The following is a 27259-nucleotide window of genomic DNA, read 5'->3' as shown; positions in this document are numbered from 1 at the left end:
TTAATCTAAAAGTGTTGCCTCAACACTTATGAAACAATAACTTTTGCAGATTTGTCGTAGACTTATGGATGGTTTCTCAGACCTAGATTAAGCCTTTTCCTAGACTAAAAAGCACTTTCCAAGGAGATTCTCCATTAAAGCATGCTATTTAATCTAAGGAATAGGGGTAATCTGCTAGTCGAACGCCCAACTCTTCATTGAGACAATACTGAAACATCAATCCATGGGCAAGTCAGTGCCACATTTTCATTTGTGCATAAATCAAAATGAAAGAAAAGTTATCTGGCAAATTCAGCAGGCTATGGTGTCCTTGTCTCATCGCGCACCAGCGACTCCTGTGGCGGGCTGGGCGCAGTGTACGCTAGCCAAGGTGGCCAGGTGCACGGTGCGCATTGGTGCGGCTGGCTTCCGGGTTGGATGTGCGCTGTGTTAAAGTGTTGTGTGCGCTGTGTTATCGGAGGACGCATGACTTTCAACCTTCGTCTCTCCCGAGCCCGTACGGGAGTTGTAGCGATGAGACAAGATAGTAGCTACTACACAATTGGATATCACGAAATTGGGGAGAAAAAGGGGTAAAATTAAAAATTTAAAAAAAAAACTCTCTACGTAAACTCTCTCTATGTAAAAACTCTCTATTAGAGGTCGACCGATTATGATTTTTCAACACCGATACCGATTATTGGAGGACAAAAAATGCCGATATCGAATAATCGGCCGATTTTTGAAATGTATTTGTAATAATGACAATTACAAGAATACTGATTTATTTTAACTTAATATAATACATCAATAAAATCAATTTAGCCTCAAATAAATAATGAAACATGTTCAATTTGGTTTAAATAATGCAAAAACAAAGTGTTGGAGAAGAAAGTAAAAGTGCAATATGTGCCATGTAAGAAAGCTAACGTTTAAGTTCCTTGCTCAGAACATATGAAAGCTGGTGGTTCCTTTCAACATGAGTCTTCAACATTTCCAGGTAAGAAGTTTTAGGTTGTAGTTATTATAGGAATTATAGGACTATTTCTCTCTATACCATTTGTATTTCATATACCTTTGACTATTGGATATTCTTATAGGCACTTTAGTATTGCCAGTGTAACAGTATAGCTTCCGTCCCTCTCCTCGCTCCTACCTGGGCTCGAACCAGGAACACAACGACAACAGCCACCCTCGAAGCAACGTTACCCATGCAGAGCAAGGGAAACAACCACTCCAAGTCTCAGAGTGAGTGACGTTTGAAACGCTATTAGCGCGCAATTCGCTAACTAGCTAGACATTTCACATCACATTGTTACACTAGCCTCATCTCGGGAGTTGGTAGGCTTGAAGTCATAAACAGCTGCTGGCAAAACACACGAAAGTGCTGTTTGAATGAATGCTTATGAGCCTGCTGGTGCCTACCATCGCTCAGTCAGACTGCTCTATCAAATCATAGATTTAATTATAACATTATAACACACAGAAATACGAGCCGTAGGTCATTAATATGGTCGAATCTGGAAACTATAATCTCGAAAACAAGACGTTTATTCTTTCAGTGAAATACGGAACCGTTCCGTATTTTATCTAACGGGTGGCATCCATCAGTCTAAATATTCCTGTTACATTGCACACCCTTCAATGTTATGTCATAATTACGTAAAATTTGGGCAAATTAGTTCGCAATGAGCCAGGCGGCCAGTCAGATGACTCTGATTAACATGGGGTTAACAGACATACAGACATACATACAATGACATTTGACCTCTGTCATTGCCAACAAAGGGTATATAACAAAGTATTGAGATACACTTTTGTTATTGACCAAATACTTATTTTCCACCATAATTTGCAAATAAATAAATTAAAAATCCTACAATGTGATTTTCTGGAATTTTTCTCTCTCTTTTTGAAGTGTACCTATGATGAAAATTACAGGCCTCTCTCATCTTTTTATGTGGGAGAACTTGCACAATTGGTGGCTGACTAAATACTTTTTTGCCCCACTGTATGTTGCTCTAACATCTGTGCAAAGTTGGTAGATTCCTATTCCAAATGTTTTTTTCAGCTGTAATGGCTGCCAAATGTGCTTCCACCAAGTATTAACCCTGGGGTGTGAAGACATATGCAATCCAGACATCTTATTTTTATTTTATTAATTTGGAAAATGTTCTATAATTTTTCTTTCACGTTGGAAGTGTAGAGTAGGTTGTGAACAATGGTAGAAAAACTATGTAATCTATTTTTGTATTTCATTTCAAGGCTGCAAAATTTGTAAACTGTGCAAAGGGTAAGTAGACCTTCACTAGGCACGGAATGTTGGAGGTGAACTAGCTTGGAATCCACATTGAACATTGCTCCACTGAATCAATGAATATTACTTATTGAACAGAAATACTCGAATTTGAGGATAGAGGCGAATGGGTTAATGAGGAACAGTTTGCCCGGTTGGAAAGGTAATAATGCCAGTGGTCTAGAGTCCAAGGGGCTCTTACTTGTTTTGGCAGTCCTCCACCAGAGGGTCTTTAGCGTCGACTCGTCGTAACACATCCCTCACACACTCCTCCAGCCACAGCAGGACCCCTCCCTCCCTCCACAGGGTGTGCGTCCGCCCCACGTACAGAGACACCAGTTCAGCCAGGGCAGGAGACTGCCTAGAAAGATCAAAAGAGATGGGAGGAAGGAACAATTACATTTGTCACTCTAATACAATTTCATGCCAATAAATGATGATTCAATTCCATTAGGCTGACTGACACAGAAGATGTGCATAAAGGGAAGACATGACAGACAGGAAGACATGATGCCTCGGTTGAAGCAGATGTTTTACCCCAACTGGCTTCTGGGTCCAAAGAAGTCATGTGACGATACAGCAGCGTCTGGCTGCACTGTGCACAGGTCCAACAGAGGCATCAACACTGGGGAACACAAACAAACAGATTTCAGGCATAGGTCTCTTTTCTGTCTGTCTGTGTGTGTTCTATATAAGCATCCATGGTGGAACACATTCTGATGGCTGTCCCTCTCAGGCCTGTGTGTGTGTTCTATATAAGCATCCATGGTGGAACACATTCTGATGGCTGTCCCTCTCAAGCCTGTGTATGTGTGTGTGTTCTATATAAGCATCCATGGTGGAACACATTCTAATGGCTGTCCCTCTCAGGCCTGTGTGTGTGTTCTATATAAGCATCCATGGTGGAACACATTCTGATGGCTGTCTCTCTCAGGCCTGTGTGTGTGTGACTTTAACCTCCAGGGAACATGATGAGAGCGTCCTGCAGCAGCAGGTCAGCCTTGTGTTTGAGCCGTTTCCTCTCCTCTGACTCAGTCTGATCCTCCTGACTCAGGTGGAAATGGCTCAGAGCCACAGAGAAGGCAAAGTTTGGCAACTGGGACAGGTTCCTGTGCACCTGGGAAACACACACACAGGAATCAGACAATACACACACACACACACACACACACAGAAATCACACACACACTGGCATGAGGTCACACACACAGGGAAAATCTGGCGCACACACTCGTCTCACCTCCCAATCCTGGTATAGCCGGAGGAGGAAGTTGTACTCTCGTGAGCGCAGGGAGAGGAAGTCAATGAGCAGTAGCATACAGAGGGGATCGCTGTCGGGGTCCAGACTTGGGAGAGAAAGGAGATGACGGAATAAAGCACACAACAGCTCCTCTTCTTCAATGAATACTTCATTCAGTTTCGCCTACATAACTAAGACCACATAACTATTATATAAATAAACATTACAGAAATAAAATAAATGGTTTCTTTATTAAAAGTGGACCCATGACAACCCGTGACCAGAATCTGTGCCATTGGTGGAAACACTCAATATCCTGGGGATCCTAAATACAGTGACACTATACATAATGGAAATGGAAGCACTGTGGAGGCACTGTGGAGGCACTGTGGAGGCACTGTGCTTTTACTGGTATTTCAAGCTTTATCCACTAGTGTTGCTGCAGGTAGAAAATCCTAGGAAATGTAATTTAATTGACACCGTCTCCAATCAATCAATGTCTGGTTGTGCGTGTGATATTATTATTTACTATCATTTGGCAGGGAATTCTATTTGTAGATCAGTGATTCTACACCTTATTTTGCTCAAGCTGATCCTCTCCAACAGACTTGGAAGTTGTAGCTAAAAATTGGTAAATTGGGTGCAGTTAAAGGGTTGATTAAATGAAACCAACCATTGAAATACACTGTATGTAATTCGGGGGGTAGTAGCCCCAACAGATTCAAACCCGAATCCAGCGACTATAAAATGAACACCTGTTGGCTTGACAGTCACTGGATCTGGGTTTGTGGATCTGCGTTTGAGTCCCGGTCGGGGCTACCCTCCAAATTCACTACATTGGTGTCAGAAGTGGGATGATGCCCATGAGGCCATCCGAGTGGCATGTACTCGTGAGGGAGTTGGTATAGCTTGGGGACACGCTCTCCCGAAGGAAGGGGGTAGTGAAGCAACAATAACCCAACACCTAGCGAGCTCATCAAGAGGTTCGGGGTTCGGACCTCTTGGGAGTAACAGGTGAAGGGGTTGGCTTGGCAGTCGCTGGACCCGGGTTCGAGTCCCATTCAGATATTGATTGGAGACAGCTTGTGTCAATTAAATACCATTTCCTAAGATTTTCTACCTCCATCAACACTATTGGATAACACTGGAAATATCGGTAAAAGCACAGTGCGTCCATTTCCGCAACAAAAAGCAGGGCCCTCTATGTGGTATATGACAGAGCTGCTGCGGGCGGCAGGGCTGTTCATCTGGTATTCCTATCAGTCATCTACTGAAGCAGAGATAAGGTCCTCCTGATCATAACACAGCAGGCCTGAGAGGGACAGCCGTCACAACGTGTTCCACCCTGGATGCTTATACAGAGCAGACACACACCACCATGAGGGGAGGAAGCCAGTGTTTGACGGAAATCAGAGATATACACTGAGTATACAAAACAGTAGAAACACCTTGCTAATATTGAGTTGCACCCGCTTTTGCTGAAAGTGTCCCACAGGGATGCTGGCCATGTTGACTCCAATGCTTCCCACAGTTTTGTCAAGTTGGCTGGATGTCATTTGGGTGTTGGACCATTCTTGATACACATAGGAAACTGTTGAACGTGAAAAACCCAGCAGTGTTGCAGTTCTTCACACACTCAAACAGGTGCACCTGGCACCTACTACGATACCCCATTCAAAGGCACTTAAATATATTGTCTTGCCCATTCACCCTCTGAATGGCACACACACAAGTCATGTCTCAATTGTCTCAAGGCTTAAAAATCATTATTTAACCTGTCTACTCCCCTTCAATAAATGACATCAATAAGGGGTCATAGCTTTCACCTGGTCAGTCTATGTCATGGAAAGAGCAGGTGTTGTTAATGTTTTGTACACCATGACCACCACATCCTAGATAAGATAAAGGCTAAAGGCCTAAGACACAGGGCGAAGGCAGGTGAATGTGTAATAATAGTGTGTGGCCTGTCCCATGGGTGTTGTTCTGTCATACTGCTTAGACAGGTTTAATGACCAGTAATGGAATGCAGTCACACTGGTCCATTTAGAAGAGTCATTCCTGGGTACGATATGGACATCTGACTCAGGTGTTATGTCTGTTTAGTTGATGTGAAGTGTGGTAAGACCTTTATTATTATTATAATATATGAGAAGGAATCTTTTTAAGAGGAAATCTTAGATAACAATTGGGATCGGCACAGATTAGCACAGCGCAGCCTTTGTGCCATTTAATAAACTACCAATATCACATAATTAATATATTTTATATAATTGATTGAACAATCTGTTTTATATATATATATAATATATATATATATATATATATATATATATATATATATATATATATATATATATATATACACACACTGCTCAAAAAAATAAAGGGAACACTAAAATAACACATCCTAGATCTGAATGAATGAAATATTCTTATTAAATACTTGTTTCTTTACATAGTTGAATGTACTGACAACAAAATCACACAAAAATGATCAATGGACATCAAATTTATCAACCCATGGAGTTCTGTATTTAGAGTCACACTCAAAATTAAAGTGGAAAACCACACTACAGGCTGATCCAACTTTGATGTAATGTCCTTAAAACAAGTCAAAATGAGGCTCAGTAGTGTGTGTGGCCTCCACGTGCCTGTATCACCTCCCAACAACGCCTGGGCATGCTCCTGATGAGGTGGCGGATGGTCTCCTGAGGGATCTCCTCCCAGACCTGGACTAAAGCATCCGCCAACTCCTGGACAGTCTGTAGTGCAACGTGGCGTTGGTGGATGGAGCGAGACATGATGTCCCAGATGTGCTCAATTGGATTCAGGTCTGGGGAACGGGCGGGCCAGTCCATAGCATCAATGCCTTCCTCTTGCAGGAACTGCTGACACACTCCAGCCACATGAGGTCTAGCATTGTCTTGCATTAGGAGGAACCCAGGGCCAACCGCACCAGCATATGGTCTCACAAGGGGTCTGAGGATCTCATCTCGGTACCTAATGGCAGTCAGGCAACCTCTGGCGAGCACATGGAGGCCCCCCAAAGAAATGCCACCCCACACCATGACTGACCTACCGCCAAACCGGTCATGCTGGAGGATGTTGCAGGCAGCAGAACGTTCTCCACGGCGTCTCCAGACTCTGTGACGTCTGTCATGTGCTCCATGTGAACCTGCTTTCATCTGTGAAGAGCACAGGGCGCCAGTGGCGAATTTGCCAATCTTGGTGTTCTCTGGCAAATGCCAAACGTCCTGCACGGTGTTGGGCTGTAAGCACAACCCCCACCTGTGGACGTCGGGCCCTCATACCACCCTCATGGAGTCTGTTCTGACCGTTTGAGCAGACACATGCACATTTGTGGCCTGCTGGAGGTCATTTTGCAGGGCTCTGGCAGTGCTCCTCCTTGCACAAATGCGGAGGTAGCGGTCCTGCTGCTGGGTTGTTGCCCTCCTACGGCCTCCTCCACGTCTCCTGATGTACTAGCCTGTCTCCTGGTAGCGCCTCCATGCTCTGGACACTACGCTGACAGACACAGCAAACCTTCTTGCCACAGCTCGCATTGATGTACCATCCTGGATGAGCTGCACTACCTGAGCCACTTGTGTGGGTTGTAGACTCCGTCTCATGCTACCACTAGAGTGAAAGCACCGCCAGCATTCAAAAGTGACCAAAACATCAGCCAGGAAGCATAGGAACTGAGAAGTGGTCTGTGGACCCCACCTGCAGAACCACTCCTTTATTGGGGGTGTCTTGCTAATTGCCTATAATTTCTACCTGTTGTCTATTCCATTTGCACAACAGCATGTGAAATGTATTGTCAATCAGTGTTGCTTCCTAAGTGGACAGTTTGATTTCACAGAAGTGTGATTGACTTGGAGTTACATTGCGTTGTTTAAGTGTTCCCTTTATTTTTTTGAGCAGTATATATATATATATATATATATATATATATATATATATATATATATATATATATATACATACACATATACACACACACACACTACATGACCAAAAGTATGTGGATACCTGCTTGTCAAACATCCCATTCCAATATCATGGGAATTAATATGGAGTTGGTCCCCCCTTCACTGTTATAACAGCCTCTACTCTTCTAAGAAGGCTTTCCACTAGATATTGGAACATTTCTGCAGGGACTTGCTTCCATTCAGCCACAAGAGCATTAGTAAGATTGTACACTGATGTTGGGCTATTAGTCCTGGCTCGCAGTCAGCGTTCCAATTCATCCCAAAGTTATTCGATGGAGTTGAGGTCAGGGCTTTTTGCAGGTCAGTCAAGTTCTTCCACACCGATCTCGACAAACCATTTACGTAAGGACCTCGCTTTGTGCACAGGGGTATTGTCATGCTGAAACAGGAAAGGGCCTTCCCCAAACTGTTGCCACAAAGTTGGAAGCAAGTTAAGATTTCCCTTCACTGGAACTAAGCGGCCTAGCCCGAACCATGAAAAACAACCCCAGACCATTATTCCTCCTTCCCCAAACTTTACAGTTGGCACTATGCATTGGTGCAGGTAGCGTTCTCCTGGCATCCGCCAAACCCAGATTTGTCTGTTGGACTGCCAAATGGTAAAGCATGATTCATCACTCCGGAGAACGCATTTCCACTGCTCCAATGGCATGAGCTTTACTCCACTCCAGCCGACGCTTGGCATTGCACATGGTGATCTTAGGCTTGTGTGCGGCTGCTCTGCTATGGAAACCCATAGCAGCTTCAGCACTTGGCGGACCTGTTCTGTGAGCTTGTGTGGCCTACCACTTTGAGTCTGAGCTGTTGTTGCTCCTGGACATTTCCACTTCACAAGAACAGCACTTACATTTGACCGGGGCCGCTCTAGCAGGGCAGAAATTTTATAAACTGACTTGTTGGAAAAGTGGCATCCTATGACAGTGTCATGTTGAAGTCACTGAGCTCTTCAGTAAGGCCATTCTACTGTCAATGTTTGTCTATGGAGATTGCATGGCTGTGTGCTCAGTTTTATACACCTGTTGCAACATGCAACAATTTCAAAGATTTTACTGAGTTGCAGTTCATATAAGGAAATCAGTCAATTGAAATAAATGTATTAGGCCCTAATCTACATACATAAAAAAAAAATGCACTCACTTTTTGTCTTTATCTGCACTATTCATCTTTCTTGTGCAAATAAATAAAAACAGTCCATCGCTATACTTCTTTCCATTATGCGATTCACACCTTCCCTCTACCCCGGACACCTGGGGTGCACACTGTGCGCACACATACACACAGTCTCCCATGTACCTCAGGATGAGTCTGCAGTACTCCAGGGCTGTCCGGGGGCATCCCCTCCTCTCCAGGAACATCATGTGCTTATAAACAGCCAAGTAGAATGCCCTGCAGAGAGGATAAATATACAGACAAAGGAGAGACTTATTATAAACCTTGTAAAGTTATAAATTCAATGGAAATTTAAGAGAAAGGCCCTTGCATAACAGCGTTTGTGGATTGACCTGTATAGCAGAGATGTATTATCTAACCTGTTTTCTGGTCGCAGGTAGTCCAGCCTGCTGGTTCCTGACGTCAGGCTGCACACAGGGTGGAATGCACACTCAAAGCTGTACAGGGCACGCTCTGAAACACACACACACCACACAGTAATTTATCAAAGACAAGTGAAAATATCTAACTTTAGCCAGCACTACCTGGCTGCTCAACAGTCTCAGTGTTTCTCAATTGGTAGATCACCATACCCTCCTCCAGGCTCCTTCCACCTGTCTGTTTGTCTTTTGTAAAAACATAAATGTCTCCCTCTGCTGGAAGGCATGAAAACAGCTTTAAGTGAAACCACTTACTTTCTCCCTTGCAAGTTCCAGTGTCAAATACTACATCAACAAGACTAGCTACCTAGAGGTTGCAGCATTTCTCATTGGTCAAAACACTGGTAGGATCCCAATGTACTAAGTCCTTGCAAACTAAGATTATACAACTGTATAAAAAAAATCCAGAGCTGCTGTAATGAGTTGATTTGAGTAGGACCTCATTAGCATGATCAGGAGCAGCTGACAGGATGAGAGGGGCTACACCCACAAGAATCTTGACATGCACTTTCAGTGACTATATCGGAACAATCTGTTGGTTGTTTGAATGTATTGTGTACAGTGCAAACACGTGGCTAGATAACCAATAAATATTTTAGATGGGTTCAATTCAGTTACGTGTGGTTGAAAATGTACTTTCACCTTGGAGGTCAGAGAGAAGTCACTGTAAATGGAAGCTGCTTTTGCTTGCCCTCTGTAATTGATGTGATTTAGCCCTGACCAAAGCTCTGCTCAAACCTTAACTGTATTTATCAACTCATTTATAGACGATGTTAGCAGGGTAGTAGCGACAGGCTTGGAGTAACAGTATGGTAATATTTCCTGCCTAAATGCATTACCTGAGGAATCTGAAATACACTACTTTGCATGCTGGCCCCTTGTTGTTCTTTTTTTTCCTTCCCATTTAGAGTCTTTCAGAGAATAAACATGCTGTGGATACAGATGACTCAATTTAACTATTAAACCTTATCTAGATCAATAGCATAAGGCAGAGGTTCTTAAGCTTTTTCAGCTCGAGATCCAAACGAGAAATGCTCAGGGCCTACTTCGGGTTCCAAAGCTTAGTTGAAGAAAACCTGGCATCAGGTAATATATGACATACTAGAGCAGTGTGTGGTATAGGTATTGTGTATGAAATAACCTATTAAAAATGTACTGCCCAGAGGACACCAATGTTTATCAAGAATAATGTTGCATAAACTTATTCCAACTATTTATCTGGGACCTAGATTAAATTGTATATGGGTCCAAGGAAACATACCAAAGGGGTCTCATGACACATTTACAAACCTTGAGCAAGAGGATACAGCAGAGAGGATCCCCAACTAACCAATCAGAGCTTTGAGAATGACCCTCCTTGCCAACCAGAGCAAAGAAAGGAGTCCTACTCACCAATCAGGTCCCTGACACTCACCGATTAGGTCCCTGGCCATTTCCTGGTCCTCCTGTATGCGGCAGACATCAGAGAGCTGCAGCAGGGAGTCAATGTGGTAGGGGTTCATCTGTAGCAGGGCCTGGGGAGAGGGTAGGATGGGGTGGACAGGGTGGGGGAGACAGGGAGGGGGTGGGGAAGACAGTGGGAGAGGGAGACAGGGTGGGGGAGACAGGGAGGGGGTGGGGGAGACGGGGAGAGGGTAGGGGAGACGGGGAGGTTGGGGAGAGCAGGGGGACATGGGGGAGGGATGGGGGAGACAGGGAGAGGGTAGGGGAGACGGGGAGGGTGATAGAGATGGGGGAGGGTGGGGGAGAAGGGGAGGGTGATGGAGATGTGGGTGGGTGGGGGTGACGGAAGAAGGGTGGGGGGACAGGTGGGGAAGACAGGGAGACGGGTGGGGGAGTTATGGGGGGCACAGGGGGGAGGATCACCGTTTGTCTAAGCATTAGGCATGTCCTCAACCTGAAATTTCAACTGAATTTACCTCTAGTTTCTCATGCCGTGACCTAGAATCTTAGTCAGGATTTATCTAGAATCTAAATTCATGCATATCAGTTGTCCTAGATATTTGAGACGCGCATTACGGCTTTGCTGATCAATCTCCCTGAGACCGTGGGTGTAGCCTTACCACAATGTTGTTGGGATCCATGGACTCCACTGAGTCCAGGAATTTGAACTGAATCTGCTGGTAGTCCCGGCTGTGCTCGAAGGTGAAGTACTGTAGACCATCCCTGGACTCCAGTAGGGTCATTGAGATACCTGAAGGAGGAAATATTACGGACAGTATTATGCAATGTGAGTTACATGCAATGACGTATATAAACCCTGGATTGCTGATGCTATGTATTGCCCATTCAGAGGCTAAGTTTCTACAACTGGGTCCCGGACTTCCTGAACGGCCGGTCCCAGGTGGCAAAGGTAGGAATCAACACTTTGCTAATCCTCAACACTGGGGCCCCACAAGGGTGCGTGCACAGCCCCCTCCTGTACTCCCTGTTCACCCATGACTGCGTGGCCATGCACGCCTCCAACTCAATCCTCAAGTTTGCGGACGACACAACAGCAGTAGGCTTGATTACCAACAGTGACGAGACAGCCTACAGGGAGGAGGTGAGGGCTCTGGGAGTATGGTGCCAGGAAAATAATCTCTCACTCAACATCAACAAAACAAAAGCAGCTGATCATGGACTTCAGGAAACAGCGGAGGGAGCACCCCCTCTACCCACAGACAGGACCGCAGTGGTAAAGGTGGAAAGCTTCAAGTTCCTCGGCATACACATCACTATCAAACTGAAATGGTCCACCTACACAGGCAGTGTGGTGAAGAAGGCACAACAGCACCTCTTCAACCTCAGGAGGGTGAAGAAATTTGGCTTGGCACCTAAAACTTTTACAGATGCACAATTGAGAGCATCCCGTCGGGCTGTATCACCGCCTGCTACGGCAACTACACCGCCCGCAACCTCAGGGCTCTCCAGAGGGTGGTGCGGTCTGCCCAATGCATCACCGGGGGCAAACGACCTGCCCTCCAGGACACCTACAGCACACAATGTCACAGGAAGGCTAAAAAGATCATCAAGCACAACAACCACCTGAGCCACGGCCAGATCACCCCGCTATCATCCAGAAGGCGAGGTCAGTACAGGTGCATCAAAACTGGGACCGATAGACTGAAAAACAGCTTCAATCTCAAGGCCATCAGACTGTTAAATAGCCATCACTAGCACATTAGAGGCTGCTGCCTATATACATAGACTTGAAATCACTGGCCACTTTAATAATGTTTACATATTTTGCATTACTAATCTCATATGTATATACTGTATTGTATTCTACTGTATCTTAGTCTATGCCGCTCTGACATTTATATATTCTTAATTCCATTCCTTTAATTTGTTTGTATTGTTGTGAAATTGTTATATATACTTGTTAGATATTATTACACTGTTGGAGCTAGAAACACAAGCATTTCACTACACCTGCAATAACATCTGCTAAACATGTGTATGTGACCAATAAAATGTGATTTGAAGCCACCAGTCAGCCATATTGGTCTTCCCTAGTAGGAGCAGTCCTCCACAGGAATTAATGGAATTCTACAGTATTTCAATTAAAAGGACAAAAAAGGACAAATATTTGGTTGTTGTAGTGGAGACAGTAACATTAGTACCCTAAAAAAAATGCTTCAAGGAAAATGTTATATATTTTTTACATTTTTATGTATTAGCTCACATAATACAACTTAAAAGTATGCATTCAAGTGTCTGTATTAGAATAAATCAGAAACGAATATAGACAATAATAAATGCATTTCTATAGCTTCCAAAATCCAACATTTTTACAATTGAGGAGGAGTAACAGGATGGCTGTGCGGTGACTTCAATACAGTCAATACAAGACTTCAATACAAGTCAATTCGATATAGATATACAGTGCATTCGGAAAGTATTCAGACCCCTTGACTTTTTCCATATTTTGTTACATTACAGACTTATTCTAAAACTGATTAAATTGTTTTCCCCCCTCATCAATCTACACACAATACCACATTATGACAAAGCAAAAACAGGGTTTTTAGAAATATCACATTTACATAAGTATCAGACCCTTTACTCAGTACTTTGTTGAAGCACCTTTGGCACCGATTACAGCCGAGTCTTCTAGGGTATGATGCTACAAGCTTGGTACACCTGTATTTGGGGAGTTTCTCCCATTCTTCTCTGCAGATCCTCTCAAGCTCTGTCAAGTTGGATGGGGAGCGTCGCTGCACAGCTAATTTCAGGTCTCTCCAGAAAAGTTCGATTGGGTTCAAGTCCAGACTCTGGCTGGGCCACTCAGGGACATTCAGAGACTTGTCCCGAAGCCACTCCTGTGTTGTCTTGGCTGTGTGCTTAGGGTCGTTGTCATGTTGGAAGGTGAACCTTCACCCTAGTCTGAGGTCCTGAGTGCTCTGGAGCTTCAAGGATCTCTCTGTACTTTGCTCCGTTCATTTTTCCGGTGGCTAGCCTTCCAGTTACTGCCACTGAAAAACATCCCCAGATCATGATGCTGCCACCAGAATGCTTCACCATAGGAATGGTGCCAGGTTTCCTCCAGACATGACACTTGGCATTCAGGCCAATCATAGTTTCATCAGACCAGAGAATCTTGTTTCTCATGGACTGAGAGTCTTTAGTTGGCTTTTTGGCAAACTCCAAGTGGGCTATCATGTACTTCCATTTGGCCACTCTACCATAAAAGCCTGATTGTAGAAATGTTTTGGTACCCTTCCCCAGATCTGTGCCTCGACACAATCCTGTCTCTGAGCTCTACGGACAATTCCTTCATCCTCATGACTTGGTTTTTGCTCTGACATGCACTGTCAACTGTGGGACCTTATATAGACAGGTGTGTGCCTTTCCAAATCATGTCCAATCAATTGAATTTACCACAGGTGGACTCCAATCATGTTGTAGAAACATCTCAAGGATTATCGATGGAAACAGGATGCACCTGAGCTCAATTTCAAGTCTCATAGCAAAGGGTCTGAATACTTATGCGAATAAGGTATTTCTGTTTTTTATTTTCAATACATTTCTAAAAATCTGTTTTTGCTTTGTCATTATGGGGTATTGTGTGAAGATTGACGAGAAAAAGGTTGTAACGTAACAAAATGTGGAAAAAGTCAAGGGGTCGGAATACTTTCCGAATGCCCTGTAGATATTTAAGTGGAATAAAAATTGCAATCTGTCCCACTCATTCTATGCCCAAGTACAGTATAGCACCCTAGAATTTGAATGAACACACTTTGGGCTAAGGAGAAGTGGATTCAGAGGGAAGCATTTCATGGTGACACAGCAGTCATGGTGTACCACATACAAAGTAAGGCATCGAGACTACTCAAAAAGTGAGAGGAAAAATATTTTTTTTAAATGACCCATCTATATTTTGGGAGGGAAATGATATTTCCCAGACCAAATCTCTAGTCAGGTGATTGCATAAGCCTTGAGTTTTGGGGAGCTTTAACACCCTGAGGAGTAGCTAACACTGACATAACAGTGTTTCTTCTTCTTCTGATTCTTCTTCAACTTCAGCTCTGGGTTAAACAGCCCAGTATCCCACAACACCAGGGGCACTATGGACCCAAACATCAATGGAGTCTTTCCCAAACATCAATAGAGTCTTTGAGCCAGAGGGCTAGGCAGCATTTGATTAACGATATGTGGTGATTGTACTGTTTTTTTAACAAGACGTCATAGGGCAACGTTTAAAGCCACAGAACACAGCCTTTAGTGTGATCCTACCCAGAAAAGCTGTCTCTGTCAACAAGGCTTCAGGCTGCCCACTGCTGTTAACATGCACTTTTTTTCTGCTGCAACTCTTGATTGGTTACATGCTATCCAAACTGAACCAGGATTCTTAGAGTCCGATGAGAATTCCAAATGTGATAATGGAGAGACACTGTTGCCTTGTTGCTCAACATAGAGGCGCCAGCCCGGGGAGATGGGGGTTAAATTTAGCATAATTGATTAAATCCTAATAAATAGAAACTGGCCATTCAAAATGTATTTCAGAGAACTGGAGCTACACTATAGCGTGTCTGGCCCTTAAATGTACATTACACAGAGAGCTCATTTAAAAAACATGCCTGTCAATCACTCCTAGCTCAAAGCAGAAGAGAGACTGGCTGCATCACTACTTGTCTTTGTGAGAGGTATGGATGTGTTGGAAGCACCAAAATGTCTGTTCAACAGCTAACACAGCTCAGATACCTATACATATCCTACAAGACATGCCACCAGGGGTCTCTTCACAGTCCCTAAGGCAGGGGTCTCCAACCCTGTTCCTGGAGATCTACCCTCCTGTAGGTTTTCATTCCAACTCCAGTTGTAAATAAGCTGGTTAAGTTTACCAGCCAGCTAATTATTACAATCAGGTGTGCTAGATTAGGGTTGGAGTGAAAACCTGCAAGACGTTAGCTCTCCAGGAACAGGGTTGTAGAGTCCTGCATTAAGTTCAAAACAGAGGTTGGGAAACGCACAGTACTTCATAGAGCCAAGACTACATTGAACTCTCTCACATCAGGTAACCCAAACTAGCAGTAAAATCAGATTTCAAAAACATAAAACAACACCTCACAGCACAACGTAGACTGCGAAGAGACACACACACACACACACACACACACTGTAATATTGTATTGTTGTACATTTTAATGGTAGAGCAGTGTGAATGTGTACAGTACACAATGTTGTTGTGATGTATTGATTTATTTATGATGCAGACTATTGTTTTGTAGGGTTGGGCAGTATCCAGATTTTCATACCGTTTCTGTAACATATTCGGGATATACGGTGTTACCCAGAATGCACACAAGGGGCGCTATTTCAAATAATAAGGAATATAAATAAATAAATATATTACTATTTTTATTGACACACATAACCATTTAGTCAACATGGATCTTGATCCAGGAGGGGATTGAATGTCTCTGCTGTAACCAAGAACCTTGATCTTGACATCTAGCAAGAAAGTTAGCAAACCAAATGCATTATTGAAGCCCTGAGCTGGATATAATTTACTGGCACATCTTATATTTCTTATAGTTATACTTAAATTATATTTATAAGCAGTGGAGTAGTACGCACCCTTACGAGGCTGGGGTGCCCTTAATCCCAAAAAGTATAACTTATTTTTGGTAGTATTCATTTCTGAATGGTCTTGAATCATCATTGTATTTTGAAATATAACGTTTATACTGTATACCGGGCTTACTTTTCTGTTTCTGTTTGGACCCCAGGAAGAGTAGCGGCTGCCTTGGCAGCAGCTAACGGGGATGCTGCCATGCCTCTCGATTGTTCGCTTGAACTTAATTTGTGCCATCATAGTTACAGTACATTAGTGGATGAGGTAGGGCCGACCCCATTTAGTCGACTGGTCGACTGAGATTTCTTTAGTTGAGCAGAAGCAAAAATAATATAACAGTCATGCTGTACAAGACACCTGTCCGATTTGCACCTGTCTGAGTGGACTGATCCATTGTGGAGGTCGTGGGGATGGCACAGTCCTTCACTCTAAGACATGCTACTGAAATTGTATTTGGTTATATTATGTAAGAACAATGGTGCAAGAAAGAGAAAATAAAATTATTTTATCACAAATATGCTTCCTCCTGCGTTGGACAGTGGTCGCTGTCCGCGGTTCTGAAACACATCCGTGTGCTGTTGAATTGGCGCCTTTTCCTAGACCACGTTGCTAATAAAAAAGCCGTCATATTGGTGTTGATAACAATGCGACAGATGCAGCAGCAGGGTTAGGAGACAAGAAAACAGCCCTTGCCTTATTAACTAAGTGAGGAGAAAGGAAACCCCCACTTAATTAGGTCTATAATCAATAGCCTAACTGTTAAACGTGCCTGGCTTTATAAATCATCCATATATATCTTCAGAAATAAGACAGTTCCTGCTTCTCTTGCCTGTTTGAGTGTCTGTGTTACGGTGTTTGTCTATAATAATCACATCAATAAATTGGTTATAACAAACTCTGAACACCGTAAGACAAACACTGTAACACAAATACTCAAACAGGCAACAGAAGCAGGAACTGTCTTATTTCTGTAGATATAAGATTCCTTGATGCCCTTCCAGACACCCACTACCTACCCAAGGACGTCAGAGGACAAAAATCAGTTAACCACCTAACTGAGGGACTCAATTTAACCTTGTGCAATACCCTAGATGCAATTGCACCCCTAAAAACATTTCTCATAAGAAATTAGCTCCCTGGTATACAGAAAATACCCGAGCTCTGAAGCAAGCTTCCAGAAAATTGGAACGGAAATGGCGCCACACCAAACTGGAAGTCTTCCGAATGGCTTGGAAAGACAGTACCGTGCAGTATCGAAGAGCCCTTACTGCTGCTCGATCATCCTATTTTTCCAACTTAATTGAGGAAAATAAGAACAATCCAAAATTTATTTTTGATACTGTCGCAAAGCTAACTAAAAAGCAGCATTCCCCAAGTGAGGATGGCCACTTCAGCAGTAATAAATTCATGAACTTCTTTGAGGAAAAGATCATGATTATTAGAAATAAAATTACGGATTCCTCTTTAAATCTGCGTATTCCTTCAAAGCTCAGTTGTCTTGAGTCTGCACAACTCTGCCAGGACCTAGGATCAAGAGAGACACTCAAGTGTTTTAGTACTATATCTCTTGACACAATGATGAAAATAATAATGGCCTCTAAACCTTCAAGCTGCATACTGGACCCTATTCCAACTAAACTACTGAAAGAGCTGCTTCCTGCGCTTAGCCCTCCTATGTTGAACATAATAAACGGCTCTCTATCCACCGGATGTGTACCAAACTCACTAAAAGTGGCAGTAATAAAGCCTCTATTGAAAAACCCAAACCGTGACCCAGAAAATATAAAAAACTATCGGCCTATATCGAATCTTCCATTCCTCTCAAAAATTTGAGAAAAGGCTGTTGCGCAGCAACTCACTGCCTTCCTGAAGACAAACAATGTATACGAAATGCTTCAGTCTGGTTTTAGACCCCATCATACCACTGAGACTGCACTTGTGAAGGTGCTAAATGACCTTTTAATGGCATCAGACCGAGGCTCTGCATCTGTCCTCGTGCTCCTAGACCTTAGTGCTGCTTTTGATACCATCGATCACCACATTCTTTTGGAGAGATTGGAAACCCAAATTGGTCTACACGGACAAGTTCTGGCCTGGTTTAGATATTATCTGTCGGAAAGAGAACAGTTTGTCTCTGTGAATGACAAATCAACTGTAAATTTCGGTGTTCCTCAAGGTTCCGTTTTAGGACCACTATTGTTTTCACTATATATTTTAGCTCTTGGGGATGTCATTCGAAAACATGATGTTAACTTTCACTGCTATGCAGATGACACACAGCTGTACATTTCAATGAAACATGGTGAAGCCCCAAAATTGCCCTCGCTAGAAGCCTGTGTTTCAGACATAAGGAAGTGGATGGCTGCAAACTTTCTACTTTTAAACTCGGACAAAACAGAGATGCTTGTTCTAGGTCCCAAGAAACAAAGAGATCTTCTGTTGAATCTCACAATTAATCTTTATGGTTGTACAGTAGTCTCAAATAAAACTGTCAAGGACCTCGGCGTTACTCTGGACCCTGATCTCTCTTTTGACAAACATATCAAGACTGTTTCAAGGATAGCTTTTTTCCATCTACACAACATTGCAAATATCAGAAACTTTCTGTCCAAAACTGATGCAGAAAAAAATTAATCCATGCTTTTGTTACTTCTAGGTTAGACTACTGCAATGGTCTACTTTCCGGCTAGCCGGATAAAGCACTAAATAAACTTCAGTTAGTGCTAAATACTGCTGCTAGAATCCTGACTAGAACCACATTTTTTAAATCACAGTACTCCAGTGATAGCCTCCCTACACTGGCTTCCTGACAAGGCAAGGGCTGCTTTCAAGGTTTTACTGCTAACATACAAAGCATTACATGGGCTTGCTCCTACCTATCTCTCTGATTTGGTCCTGCCTGCCGTACATACCTACACATACACTACGGTCACAAGACGCAGGCCTCCTAATTGTCCCTAGAATTTCTACGCAAACAGCTAGAGGCAGGGCTTTCTCCTATAGAGCTCCATTTTTATGGAATGGTCTGCCTACCCATGTGAGAGACGCAAACTCGGTCTCAACCTTTAAGTCTTTACTGAAGACTCATCTCTTCAGTGGGTCATATGATTGAGTGTAGTCTGGCCCAGGAGTGTGAAGGTGAACGGAAAGGTTCTGGAGCAACGAACCAACCTTGCTGTCTCTGCCTGGCCGGTTCCCCTCTTTCCACTGGGATTCTCTGCCTCTAACCCTATTACAGGGGCTGAGTCACTGGCTTACTGGTGCTCTTTCATGCCGTCCCTAGGAGGGGTGCATCACTTGAGTGGGTTGAGTCACTGATGTGATCTTCCTGTCTAGGTTGGTGCCCCCCCTTGGGTTGTGCCGTGGCGGAGATCTTTGTGGGCTATACTCGGCCTTGTCACAGGATGGTAAGTTGGTGGTTGAAGATATCCCTCTAGTGGTGTGGGGGCTGTGCTTTGGCAATGTGGGTGGGGTTATATCCTTCCCGTTTGGCCCTGTCCGGGGGTATCATCGGATGGGGCCACAGTGTCTCCTGACCACTCCTGTCTCAGCCTCCAGTATTTATGCTGCACTAGTTTATGTGTCGGGGGGCTAGGGTCAGTTTGTTATATCTGGAGTACTTCTTCTGTCTTATCCGGTGTCCTGTGTGAATTTAAGTATGCTCTCTCTAATTCTCTCTTTCTTTCTCTCTCTCGGAGGACCTGAGCCCTAGGACCATGCCTCAGAACTACCTGGCATGATGACTCCTTGCTGTCCCCAGTCCACCTGGCAGTGCTGCTGCTCCAGTTTCAACTGTTCTGCCTGCGGCTATGTAATCCTGACCAGTTCACCGGATGTGGTACCTGTCCCAGACCTATTATTTGACCATGCTGGTCATTTATGAACATTTGAACATCTTGGCCATGTTCTGTTATTATCTCCACCCGGCACAGCCAGAAGAGGACTGGCCACCCCCCCATAGCCTGGTTCCTCTCTAAGTTTCTTCCTAGGTTTTGGCCTTTCTATGGAGTTTTTCCTAGCCAACGTGCTTCAACACCTGCATTGCTTGCTGTTTGGGGTTTTAGGCTGGGTGTCTGTACAGCACTTTGAGATATCAGCTGATGTACAAAGGGCTATATAAATACATTTGATTATTTTTGGGGGGGATATATGGATGATGATATGCTACAGGTCAGGCCCTATTGGTCACGTGCATGCAAAGCATACATGTGTCACTTAGAGATAGAAAGGGTTGAGGGAATGTTTTTCCTAAACAAATTAGGGATTTCTGTAACATAACTTTTCAGTCAGAAATGGCTTCAGTCAGAAATGGCTTCAGCCATTCAGCAACAGTGTGTGAAAACCTTGTGAAGACTTACAGAAAACGGTTGACCTCTGTCATTGCCAACAAAGGGTATATAACAAAGTATTAAGATCAACTTTTGTTATTGACCAAATACTTAATATTCCACCATAATTTGCAAATAAATTCATAAAAAATCCTACAATGTGATTTTCTGGATTGTTTTTCATCATTTTATCTGTCATAGTTGAAGTGTACCTATGATGAAAATTACAGGCCTCTCTCATCTTTTTAAGTGGGAGAACTCTCACAATTGGTGGCTGACTAAATACTTTTTTTGCCCCACTGTATATTCACAAGGCTTTCAGCATTCTGAGCGATGCCCGACTGTGAGAGGTTGAGTGTAGGTCTGACCTGGGCGACTGAAGCGTGGCCAGGTGTCTTTAGGGATGGTCATCCAGGTGCTGCGATGGAACTGTCTCTGTCTCTGACGAGGTCTGAGGAAAGAATGAAGAGATGGCCTTACACTGTAACCTTTAATAGTAGTAGTCCCACTGATAAGGAGTTCTGTGAAGATCTTACCTTTGATCTCCAAGAACTGCTCGAGCTCCAAAGTATCTCTTCAACTCCGTCTCAGGATTCAGGTTCCTAACAAACAAAAGAGGGTAAGTCCCAGTAAAATCTATCACTGATAAATGACTGCCATAAATGATGTTTATTCTGATTGGATGATGTTACCCCACTGAGAGTCCTGATGTTGTGCTGTGCACCTACTCACCTGTGTTCCACATAGAGCACAGGCCTGTTGTCTGAGCCTCCACAGCCCTCACTCTGCAGGGTCAGTCCATTAGACTGCTCTATGGTCTCCAGCAACGCGTCAATGTCATCCCCAGCTCCCTCCTGACAACCACACATAAGACAGAGCAGCCTATGTGACCGAGTGAGATGGCGTCAGGGCAGAACCCCCATAGCCTCAATACACAATAAAATGCTGCTAAAGCACTTAATGTGTGCACAACAGTGGTTAATATGGCAATGTGCACAACGGTGCCCTCACATTGGGGGACATATGCGGAAGTGATTTGTCAAGATGGACTGTATACCTGTTTATCTCCTGTAGTGTTCTTTTTCTTCTTCTTCTTCTTCTTTTTCTTGCTCGCTTTATCTCCGGACTGACATCATAAAAACGATTAAACAACTCTTCAAAAAATTTTGACTAGATCAATCATGCATAATAACAACAAGACTGAAGAGGAATGGGGCTCACAATACCCCATAGTACTGTGGAGGCTACAGTGTATCAAGGGCCTCTCTCCTCACCTTCGCAGCACCTGTCTCAGGCTGTGCATCTCTCTTCTCTGTTTCCCCGCTGTCACTCTTCTCCTTGGTTTCATCACCATGCTGTTCTTCTGGCTTCACTGTGTCTTCATCCGTCGTGGCTTTCTCTGCATCACATATCTGCAGCGACATGGTTCCAGCAAGAAGGACAGAAAGGCTTGGGTTAAAGTTGTCTATCAGAGACTAAATCTCAACAACGGCACATAGTTTTAATTAATCTTTGGTCAGTCTCTGCCTTTTTTTTCACGTTCTTGCGGGAGCCATTGGGATTCCAACCCATCCTAGTGACATTCATATGGTCAAGGCAAGGGTGTGTACTGTATGAGTCCTGTCTGGCCAGGCAAAATCGGTTAGTCAGTATAATGCTGGTTTGATTTGTTTACACTGTCTGCATATGTCAATGTGCCCTGCTGCTTTTTCATTGACTAGCATAACAAGCTAGCTAGCTATGTCACACAGTTATGTAGCCTAGGGGGTGGAGCTACGTGGCAGTTAACAAGACATTTCGTAAACATTTTGCAATGTGTGTTAGAAAAGGAGAAACACTCCACCAGTTCGTAAATGTTGCACAAGTTTTTCTTATTCTTCTTAGTTTTTCTGATGCTGCTCTTAACAGGCTGGAGAACAGCTTCTTCCAGTTCCTCTTCTTCTTCCTCAACATCCGCAGCCTGCTCCTCTGGCCCTTCCCCTGGGACAAGATCACCGAGGTCCAGGGCCTCCTGCCCCCGCTGTTTCCCCTTCAACCTCCTCAGAGCACGACTCGACATCTTCCCGGGACAGAGTTGTCACGAAGATGGGCTATGGTTTAATTTGGGATTTGACCCAGCTACAGCCATAAACAACATGAGAGCAAAATCCGCATGCCAAAGAGTTTATTCTACGGGTTCTCCATGTAGACAATCTTGGTGCATGCCAACTATTTTCGTTTTGAAAATCACAGTTCGCTGCCGTTAACCTTTGTACCACTAGGGAGCAGTAGTGCGTAAAGACAAAGGCTCTGAAAATGCCTGAAATTAAGTTAACACAAAAGGGAACTAACGACTTTCAACATTTCAACTATTATTTGCATACTGGAGGAGCGGCAACCACTGTCAAGGCTGTTGCTGTAAAGTCAGTTAATGGTTTCAAAGCCTATGACCAATGCATAATTTTGTTGTTAACAAGGGTTGCCCTGGGTCTATCAATAACTTGTATGTGTTATGGTGTCAAGAAATGGCCATTATAACTAATAAATTAGACTGAGTATAACACAGATAAACAAATAAGGAAGTTGCACCTGTTCCTGCTGCTGTTATGATGTAATGGTTGCCAAACCCAGAGCACTCAAGGAAACACACATTGTATTGTTTCCTATGACCATAGGAATGAAGAAGGTGCTTCATATGGAGAAAAGATATGTATGTATGTGTATGTCACAACAACTGTAAATGTCATTAGGGTGTATAAACATAATCTGTATAATCTGTTATAACTAATGTATGACATCTCTGTGGCTGTGTATGATCTGATTAGTGCAGGAATTTCCAACGTGTCGCAATAAAGTGTGTGAGCGTCTTAGTGTTGCGCTGTGAGAAGGAACGGTTAAATGCATAGGGTTCATAGGAACTATTAGAAAAGAGGAAATGTAAAACTTGAGACATGACACGTAATTGTCATTCCAAACCCACAGTTCATCAACGATGAAACAGACAGAAACATGCATTTTAGTTATATGGTAAACATGCACATTTTAAATAACTAGAATAACTATGTTTATTTTCAGATTGTATCAAAAGCATAACAAGCATAAAACATAGACATACATTATTTTGTAGAGAGGTGAATACACAACTGTCCAGAATACAGCTAGTTGACCACTGACATAGTAACCGTCCAAAGAGAGATAACGCAAAACAGTGCTTGCTTATAAACAACTTAAATTCCAGTGTAAAAGACTACAGTATATTTTGAGGATACAAAATGTATAAATAGCTCTTCATTCTCTTTTAAAATAATTTCATGATGTCTGTGCCAGTAAATGTGGTTGATTCTCATCCACATCTATTCATCCAATTACTCACAAAATAAGTTACTGTCACAACAAGAATACAAACTTTGCCACTTACATTCCAAAGCCTTTTGGGGACCAAAATTATTGTAACTGAAAGAGTTGTAGCAGGTGGTGCAGAGACATAGGACACAAACCTTTTGCAGTAACTAAGGCACAGCCACATCTCAGTTCAATACAATCCCTTATACATCATCAAACATCAGCAGCAGTGTGTCCTCTCCACAACCCTCTACTCTCCGAGGCCTGATTCCTAACTTGATACCAATCCATAACAAATTCCCATTGACGCCAATGCCCAATTTACACAAAACCTAAGTTATGCAAGCTTATCTATCTCAATTTAGGATTCGGCTCTCAGCCAATGGCAGTCGGAACAGAGCATGGCCTGGGTGGGGCTCCACTGTAGATCTGTTTCGGTTGGGGCTCAGTGGAAACATAAGCTAACCTGAGTGAGCTTAGCCCAACAGGCCTGAAGGAAGGAAAGTAAGGGGATCTAGTCATCATTGGCAGTGACAGCGATGGGGTTGACATAGGCAGCCGCCTCCAGGTCCTCTGCCCGTTTCCTGCGCATCTCTGCGGGTGGGCGTGGTGGAGGGTTCTGGGGAGGGAGCTTGATGCTCTCTCCCACCGGCTTACGGGCACTCTCCTTCCTGGGCAGGATGGGCTCCCACTGCTCCCCTCGGATGGCCGCCTAGAAGACATACAGACACAATAGACGAAAGATCATTCAGGCTCCCTCAATAACATAGATAAATGGGTTGCTTTGGTGCTGATCTCTAGAAGCATGCATGCAGACAGGCATGCAGTGAATTCCCAACAACAATAGGTGATAACAGCCAAGTCACTCCCCTGACAGCCTGGGTTTCTTAACTAGCTAATAATGATAAATACCAGAGGGCAAACAAACGCTTCCTTGTAAATCAAGGGCCGTAGGTTCATACAGGAAACTTGAGTGTTCATTCAACTGATAGCATCAGCTGATATTGCACCAATTAGATTTATCACACTACCTTCATATGGCGGTCAGACAACAACACTACCTTGTTGTTGTCTGACCACCTAACTTGAGTCAAATACTTTCAAATACTTGAAATACTAACCGCAAGGTAGATGAGGCTAGCTATGCCGAGGCAGACACAGCCAAGAACCGTTGCAAGGATGAAACCACCAGGAACGCAGATCCTATAAACACCCACACACAGAGAAAGAGTGTTACAAAGGCAAGGCACTGATAACATGCAATGTGATATTTAAACAATGAAGATGGTGTCAAGAATGACTTTGCACAATGACACAACCTGTCTCTAATACAGCTGGAAGGAGACAGTGAAGGGAAAGAATATTGTCTCAGCCCAGAGATCTGACTATACTGACACAGAATGTACTCACGCTGCATGTAGAAACGCTCTGACATAGTAGTTCCTGGTCAGTGGGCCGAATGACTTCACACAGACAGTGAAGCAGTACTGACCCCTGGAAGAATCCCAATATTAAGAGTTATTTATCGAGAACTTTCAGTGATGAAGACTTGCTTATGACTTGCTTTCAACTGGTGGAATCATATCTGTTGCATCACTGTTAGAGTGACTGTACAGAAACTTTAGCTTGGTATGGTGTATGTGGGTACTCACGTCCTTTCTACGCTGGTGCCCTTGTTTCTCTTGCCCCTTGGGTACTCTAGTAGACAGACAAACACCCCTGCAGCTCTGGGCACATCAGTCAAGGTTACTCAACAACAACAGGCACACGTGGAACCTCACTATACTATGCAAATATACATTTGGGTCTCATCTGGACATAAATGCACAAAGAAGATAAATGATGGTGTAGATGCCTGTAATGCATTCCTTGTGACGTGTCAAGGGTAAATCAGCATTTAATCACAACAATAGATACAATTTTGTGCATGGAATTATACTGTAAGAGACAGCTCTGCCGCCAGTGAAAGGATACATAGCATAAGCAGCAAACTCCCAGTCCCTGAACTGGCCAGCCACCCCCACTATACCACCAGTAAGGAGAACTGAAATGAGGAAGTAGGAAGAAGAAAATATTTCGTTTATCAACAGTTCCTGCAAGTCACAGATGAAGACACTTTTTTGTATCCTGTAACTTTCAAATCGAAATGTGCCAAGACCCAAATAATTTGTACACCCCCCCCCCCCAAGTTTGATTTAGTGTTTTATACAGATATGTTTTCAAATATTCTCACTACCAATACAATTTAATGACTTATAATATTTTTGTCTGGAACCATTTCTACATTTTGTTTTTGGTCGGTTTTAATGACCAATGTTTGTTAGGCATACCATACTGGAAAAACACATATATTAATATACAGTAATAACGCATAACTAATGGGATTACACATTCCTTTAACAGTTGATACCATTACACAAATACCAAACTCAGATGTCTAAACTTGGCAAAAGTTCTCTACTCACTGAGCCCCGCCGCCAGAGCCTGTTCATTGGCCCACATAGCCCATTCTATTTTCCCCATTCTGTCTTCGTTCGGACCGACAGAACTCCCCTCTATGCTTGGAAGTTATCCAAATGATCGCGGCTGTCACGTTCGATTATTGTGGAAAGTGAAAATGTATACGTTTTGGAGGAACAAAGGTGGGTGGTAGCAGCCGCCTGGTCTGGCCCTCGGTCTCGTAACGTCTGAGCGGAGCGATAGGAAAAAAGGTTGAGGATGTGACCTGGGAGGAGTAACCCTTAACCAGAGAGGAAGAGGCGAAGCGAGAGCACCAACTCGGCCAAAAATCTGTATTATACAAGCAGGTGACGTTGTTTCGTTTCTTTCGCTCACCAAGTTGTTGTTTGGAGGCCAATATGCGTGTTGAATTTGGTCCACAAAAAAATAATGGCTTATTTGCTACGTGAGGTTTATTTGATCAAATAGAAATTTCGTAATGCTTAAGTTATGAGTGTACTGATTAAGTAGGACATCACGGCAACTTTATATCAGAGTTGTATCGAGATGGTTATGCATGAAGCTAGCAGCATCTCTCTCTCCATTGAATAAAGGCGGTTTACGTCAACAACCCTAATTTAATATTCAAACATTTTTTAAATTATGAGATGTATCCACCAATCCAAAGAGAGGATAGGCAGAAACTAGACAGACAACTATGCTTATTAATCTGTACCAATTTGTGGACAACGACTCCATTGTTAGGGCAGAGAGACAAGTATCTCGAGTACGGTCCAAACACTAAAAAGACACACCCTATCCCCTCAGCCCTCAAATTAAGTGGACACTTCTGATGACGTATTTAATTTTCTACAATTATTAAAAGATAACCAAACAAAAACAGATTTACTTTTTAAGTTTATTTGTGCCATCATGTGCATATGCCTTGTCTACTGCTGTCTTGGCTAGTTCTTATTGTTTTATTTCACTGTAGAGCCCTCAGTCCCGCTCAAAA

The 27259-nt window shown here is 43.3% G+C and overlaps 2 protein-coding genes across 3 annotated transcripts in view; both read right to left on the bottom strand.

Moving 5' to 3' along the window:
• Positions 1–23371, bottom strand: part of tcf25 (transcription factor 25 (basic helix-loop-helix)) — a 35099-nt gene extending 11728 nt beyond the window's left edge. For both annotated transcript variants that reach the window (XM_021586323.2, XM_021586324.2), the window contains exons 1-14: positions 22328–23371; positions 21759–21896; positions 21542–21610; positions 21217–21338; positions 21021–21086; positions 20853–20935; positions 11160–11290; positions 10511–10610; positions 9037–9130; positions 8801–8893; positions 3516–3621; positions 3233–3392; positions 2813–2900; positions 2478–2636 (exon numbers count right to left, since the gene is read on the bottom strand). In XM_021586323.2, coding sequence (XP_021441998.2) covers positions 2478–2636; positions 2813–2900; positions 3233–3392; positions 3516–3621; positions 8801–8893; positions 9037–9130; positions 10511–10610; positions 11160–11290; positions 20853–20935; positions 21021–21086; positions 21217–21338; positions 21542–21610; positions 21759–21896; positions 22328–22543 — 1625 coding nt within the window. In that variant the 5' untranslated portion in view covers positions 22544–23371. The remainder of the gene's footprint in view (positions 1–2477; positions 2637–2812; positions 2901–3232; positions 3393–3515; positions 3622–8800; positions 8894–9036; positions 9131–10510; positions 10611–11159; positions 11291–20852; positions 20936–21020; positions 21087–21216; positions 21339–21541; positions 21611–21758; positions 21897–22327) is intronic.
• A 948-nt stretch (positions 23372–24319) lies between these two features.
• Positions 24320–26328, bottom strand: p22-phox (cytochrome b558 alpha-subunit). Its single transcript, NM_001160312.1, has 6 exons — positions 26271–26328; positions 25780–25849; positions 25458–25532; positions 25216–25299; positions 24927–25008; positions 24320–24517 (listed from the first exon to the last, which is right to left on the bottom strand). The coding sequence occupies exons 1-6, from the start codon at positions 26326–26328 to the stop codon at positions 24320–24322; spliced, it is 567 nt and encodes a 188-aa protein (NP_001153784.1).
• Between the last annotated feature and the right edge of the window lie 931 nt (positions 26329–27259).

Source organism: Oncorhynchus mykiss, chromosome 26 (assembly GCF_013265735.2).
Source record: "Oncorhynchus mykiss isolate Arlee chromosome 26, USDA_OmykA_1.1, whole genome shotgun sequence".
Taxonomy (NCBI): Eukaryota; Metazoa; Chordata; class Actinopteri; order Salmoniformes; family Salmonidae; genus Oncorhynchus; species Oncorhynchus mykiss.
Note: the sequence above shows the minus strand (reverse complement) of the source record. Positions and strands in the feature narration are given on the sequence as shown.